The 5,930-nt window shown below is 46.7% G+C and overlaps 1 protein-coding gene across 1 annotated transcript; it reads right to left on the bottom strand.

The window, feature by feature from the left end:
• Positions 1 to 5,045: 5,045 nt before the first annotated feature.
• On the bottom strand, positions 5,046 to 5,429 carry LOC129510159 (nuclear transport factor 2-like). The gene has a single exon (XM_055326103.1). The coding sequence runs from the start codon at positions 5,427 to 5,429 to the stop codon at positions 5,046 to 5,048; it is 384 nt and encodes a 127-aa protein (XP_055182078.1).
• Positions 5,430 to 5,930: the final 501 nt, after the last annotated feature.

Below are 5,930 nucleotides of genomic sequence, written 5' to 3'. Positions count from 1 at the left end.
ACTCACTACAAGTTACCTTTTAGGTTATTGAGATGCTAAAGTGCAGTGCCAGGTGCAGAGTAGGCCTTCAATAAATGTTAGCTATTTTGAGCTGTCTGGGGCATAAGCAGGGATTGGCAAGGTAGGCAAGTTCCGGACACTGGGCAGAACTTCTCAATGCCACCCCAGATCTCAAGGGGCATCGAGCCAAACAGATCAGTTCCCAGGGTGTGTTCTGAAAGGAACATTAGGCACGGGAAGAGGAGAGAAGGTGTAAATCCAGAAACTGGCTGAGAGGACTTGGGGTGAGAGAGGCCAAGCTATAAGGCCTCCAGCGGGCAGGGCTGGTGGGAGCAGGAAAAAATGAGGGTGGGGTAGGGGATGGGAGAAATAAACCAAAGTCACACACTGACTCGGAGCCAAGCAGGGACTGGAACCTAATGGCTCTCTTCTCTTCCATTAACTTTTCCATTTCGACACAATTTAAGACTCACAGGAAAGTTGGCAAGCACAGCACAAAGAGTCCTCATACACCTCTCACTCCGATTTCCCGAATGTTAACATTCTACCTCTTTGCTTTCTTCTGTATAACCAGCTCTATCTGACCTCTGGCACTGTCTACACCCATCCTCGTATCCTCATTCATGCTGTATTTTTTCTGATCCATTTGATGAGTGATGTTCCCTTTACATATTTCAATGTACATAACCTAAAAATAAGAGCATTCCCTTTATCAAGTCGCAGTAGGATGATCAAGTCAAGGAGATTTGCATTCATACAGTATCATTATCCAATGGACACATCCTATCCAGATGTCACCAATTGTCCTAATACTATCCTTTAAAGCAAACGAAAATCCCACATTATCTGTTACGTTTCACTTGTCACATCTCTTCAGTCTCCTTGAATCTGCAACACTTCCTTAGTCTTTGTCTTTCATGATACAGACATTTTTGAAGAACACGGGTCAGCTGCTTTATAGAATCTTTTTCAATTGGGGTTTGTCTGATATTTCCTCATGAGTTTGATTCAGTTATACTTTTTTGGCAGGAATGATGCAATATGTGCTCTTCCCAGTGCATCCTATCAGGAGATCCTTGAGGTCGATTTTTCCCATGACTCAGAACATTTACTGTGATCATTTAGTGGAGGTGGTCCCTGCTAGGTTTCTCCACAGTTGGGTCACTGTTGATTTTGTCATTAAAATAATAGGGAGGACGGATACTTTGAGACTATGTAAGTGTTCTGTTTGTCTCAAGCTTGCCCCCTTACATTCACTATTCAGCGAACTTTTTTGCCCAAATCACATCCCACAATTCCCAAATGGTAATCTCTTATCCTCTCTATTTCAGTTTAGTGAGCTAGGAGCGTGTGTGCCTTTTGCATACCCCGCATGCCCTCCATGCCTTAGCTTGGTGCTACCTCTTTCCTGAAATGCCTGCCTCCCCCTTGTCTCTTACTGTTCACCAACAATTTAAGACCCAAGTCAAGGTTCATCTCCAGGGACATTTTCCCTGATTCATTTCCCCTGATTCATTGACATTCCCTTGCTCTCCTTTGTACTTTGGCCTTTAGATGTTTCTCAGTTTCTATCCATTTCTCGAAGGCTTGGCTTTTCCTTACAACATGACTAGGGCAACATCATCTTTTATAACATGTTTTTCAAACTATCTGGTGAAGAACCAGTTTTTGAATGTTTCCAAAATGTTGAGGAAGAATTTGTGGTCCCAGTGTATGTGACTCACCACCGTAGTTTAACAGCATCCAAACTGGTCCCTACTGCCCTGTTCACTGACACAGGCCCATTGATCATGGGCTTGGATGTCATGATAAAGTCAAACTTCCCTAAAAGTTTAACATGATCCAGTTACATTTTGTACTTAACATTTCTGAACTTAGAATGGGTTGGTAAAACTTTAAGTAGCATGTTTTAGGGCATCCCTTCCCTCTCCCTACAAACACCCCCACTCTCAGACCCAGGATATTTGCATATAGTAATCAGGTGAGAGAGAAAAGCCTTTTTCTTCTCCCAATAGTCTCCCTTCTACCTGAGTTTGCCCAATTATGTCTTTGTGACATAATTACCACTGGAGACCTGAGACTTCACGGGTGAAGAAATGATGAACAGTGGCTCCTGATCAAGAATGAGGTTTAGGGATGTGAAGGGAGCATTAAGATTAAGAGAAGTAATTGCCTTAGTAACAGCATCATGTTTTAGAGGAATAAGCACATTTGCATTTGTCATTGGAATAATTCAGTCTACAACAATCAAATCAAATGGAATAATGAACTCTCCTACTCTATTTCTCTTGGTAAAAACAGAGCTCTTCATCTGAGATCTCCAACATTAACAAAAGGATGCTATTTTTATAGAGTTTATTGTGTTTTTTGTTGTTATTGTTGTTAAATACTACTCAGGCATTGGGGCCAGTAGGCGCTAGGAAAAAGGAGGTAACAAAACAGAGTCCCTGCCTTCATGGAGCAGATGTTTCACTTGGGGAGGCAGTGATAGAGCCTACAGGGAACAACACTAAGAAGCCCTGAGATCACAGCAGCAATTTGGTGGTCACAGATGACCCCTCCAAGGAAGGGGTTTTGGAAGTGGGAGCTGAAGATGAGTAGAGGTGGGTCAGTGGTACGGAGGATGTGCTTTTCCAGCAGAGATGTCAACACATACAATGGTGGGTGGGGAAACCACACCTTCCAAGTGCCGCTTGGGGAGTCATGTGAATAGGTACAGAATGAGCCAAATGTGGTTGTAAGATTGGCAAGAACCAGGCACATGAGTAGTGGGCTGATGGGGATCCTGTTCCTAGAGGCACAGAAAGCTATCGAGAGTTCCTGACCTGGGGAGTGATAGGCCAGATTGTGTTTGAAGGGGGCAGGATTTCTCTGTTGTAGAGAGAACAAGCGGAAGGCTCAGGGTGGGCTCTGTGGGATGAGTTAGAAGGGTATTGGCGGTGATGCTGACTTGGATCAGGCAATGGAATCCCTTGCTTTTTTCATCTTTGGGGGACTTGCCAACAACTGAATTAAATCCTTTGAGGGATGAGTGGACAGCATTCCCATTTTTCAGATGAGGAGACCACCAGAAAGGGCCCCAAATTAAGTTATTTCTGCACCCCTTGGGTAGTGAAGAGGAACAAGTTCTTGGAAAGGCTGAGACTACAGGCCACATGGAGCCCAAGTGTGTGGGCTGCTGAGAGATTGGTTCAGGACTGCATCCCCCCCTTTGCAATGCCCCAGTTGCCATTTCTAGCTCCTTCTGATCCACCATGGGTGTGTTTTTCACCCAACAGATCTTGAGGACGACAGTTTTATAATAGGAAACTAAAGCTGAGCTTTGGCACGGGACCTATGAACGAGTTCCTAAGAGTCTTGCTGATTAGGAACAGAGGAGAAGGCCGGTACGTTAGATCAGATTGTGAATTACAGTATGTCGTCAGAGGATCAGTGTGATGACTACCAAGAATAAAGGTAAGTCAGTTAGGAGTCGTGTATACAAAATGGTTTTCCTTTGCCTAATAAACTAATTTGCTGCACAGTGTCATCAGACGCTGGTATATTCCCATCAACTGTGGGAAAAAGAATAAGAAAGTTTTAATAATAAGCCAGTCATCACCTATTATTTACCATGTACCGTAATAGAATCCAATCCTAACAACAAACCATTCACGGGAGGAGGTCTATTATCACACCCATTTTGCAGATGAACAGAGCTAAGGCTCAAAGAGGTTAAGTAAGGCACCCAGGGTCACACAGCCTAGGGGAGGGGTCGGAACCTGAGATTGCCTGATGTCCAAGCTTGTAATCTACGCTAGCAGTGGGGAAGGCAGGGAGGGTTCTATGTGATTTACTTCTTTTGCAAATTAGAATGATTGGGGTGGGGGGCGGGGGGGGGGGGGTCTTCCTCTGCGAATGTCATTCTCAATTGCCAGCACTGGTGGCTCCAGGAAGTGTGTAGAACCCTGAACCCTGGGTGTATCAAGGATACAGGTGTGTCCAGGGAAGGTCAAGTGCCTGTGTGTCCCCTAAGGAAAAAGGTTGAGAACCAGTGGCTTAGTAAAGAAATCACGAAGACTGACTGGGGAGGGAGGGAGAAGTGATGTCAGGGTGGGGCTGCCTAGGGACACTCTTCTTCCACTTTCAGCTTCCTCTTCTACTCTGCATCCTGGGGGCCTTCTCCAAGGTGTTTGTTTTGTGTCCCCAGGGCCATCTGCAACCACGTGGCTCTGTGACTCTGGAAATGCCCTGGGTACATAATCTAAATCCTAAGGACAACTGTCTGCTATGGGGTCCCGTGCAGTGAGGCTTGCTGGGACCCGGAATCCTCCTCATCCAAAATAACCTCAGCGGCCCCCAGCTCTGGCCCCTCTGACACAGGCTCTCCAACAGCAGCTGGAGGGAAACATCTGGAGATCAGCTTGACACCATCACCCACTGACCTTGAGACTCCTCAGTGGTTGCCTTCATCCTTGCTCGTAATGCCAATCCCTCTTGGATCTGCCCTCCTCTTCATCTCCAGCCCTGGCTCTTGCCAGAGATCCCTCATTCTATCTTGCGGCTATTGAGCCACTGGCGATTCCCCAAATGCCCCTGTGGACCGTCTCTCTTCCTTAACTTCACATGCACTGAACCCCCCCACCTGAAATGAAAACTCTTTCTCAACCTTCTCTTCTTTTTTTAGAAATTTTTTATCATAAGCCATTGAAACATCCGAACAAATCAATATTTGGGCGGTAACTATCTGGGCGGTGAGGCAGCTGCTTTCTCCTTCACTTCTTTGGATGACTAGAGCAACTTGTCAGTAGATTTAAAAAAAAAAAAAAAAAGACAACCTTTTGCATTACTTAAGTCTTTCCAAGGCATGTGCTGGTACGACTCAAACTTCTGTCAGATGCAACTAGTCTAGCATCCAAACACGCACAGTAGTAGCAGCGCACTGCGCCTGCTCCCACCACAGCCCTGCTCATTTGTGTGTGATATTTGGAGCATCTGGAGGAGTGTGAATAGTATCAGGAAGAGGAGGGAGGAGGAAACCGCATGAGTGCCTGGCTGGAAAGAGGTCAGCCGAAGTCGTGCAGGGCAAGCCTGAACACGGCACTGGTGCAAGCCCAAGCATCATTGATGTTCTTTAATAGGAACATCTGGTGGAACCGCATGATGGGGTCTTCATCCACCGTGAGCTGGCCCACAACCATGCTGATGATGCAGCTATCTGGCGTGGGCTGATGGTCCTGTGCCATGAGGCTCTGCTGGATTTTCTGGAACGGAAGGCTAGACAACTTCCCCGCAATGGCAGCTTTCCCCTGGAACTGCTGTCCTTCCCATGTAAGGCATGATGCATCAATAGACATTGTGTCTAGTTGGGTTCTGTCATTATCAAATAACTGGTAGTAATGCTGAATGAGGCTGGATCTGATCTGCTCCCAGATTGGCTGGTCTCCCATTCCGGAGTGTCACCCGGCCTCGTTGGACCCGAGGGGCTGGCACGATGGCAGCAGTGGCGGCGATGGCCATTAACCTTCTCTTCATTACTCAACCAATTCCTCTTCATCTCTGAGACTCAGCTCCAGGGTAACCTTCCTTCTTCTCTCTACTGAGGTCACACTTGCATCATAGAATTTCTCACCTTGCATATGTGAGGTGTGTGTGTGTGTGTGTGTGTGTGTGTGTGTGTGTGTGTGTTCTGCTGGTCTCCCAGGTGAATCACATGCAGCTGACACCTGAGAAGCACTGGCCTTCCCCTGGGGGAAAAGAGAACGAGCATCCCGCCAGGGTCTGCCCCTTTTGTTCGGTGTCGTGCCAAGGCGAGTGACAGAGGCTGCACTTGAAACTACGTCTTCGGGTGGCAAGCCTGCGTTTGTCCCTGTTATGGCTGCATCACTGGGGTTAGGAGCGTGAGCCGTGAATGTAGACAAACGTTAAGTGCTCATCCGATCTGCCACCTG

Source organism: Nyctereutes procyonoides, unplaced genomic scaffold, assembly GCF_905146905.1.
Source record: "Nyctereutes procyonoides isolate TBG_1078 unplaced genomic scaffold, NYPRO_anot_genome, whole genome shotgun sequence".
Lineage (NCBI taxonomy): Eukaryota > Metazoa > Chordata > Mammalia > Carnivora > Canidae > Nyctereutes > Nyctereutes procyonoides.
Note: the sequence above shows the minus strand (reverse complement) of the source record. Positions and strands in the feature narration are given on the sequence as shown.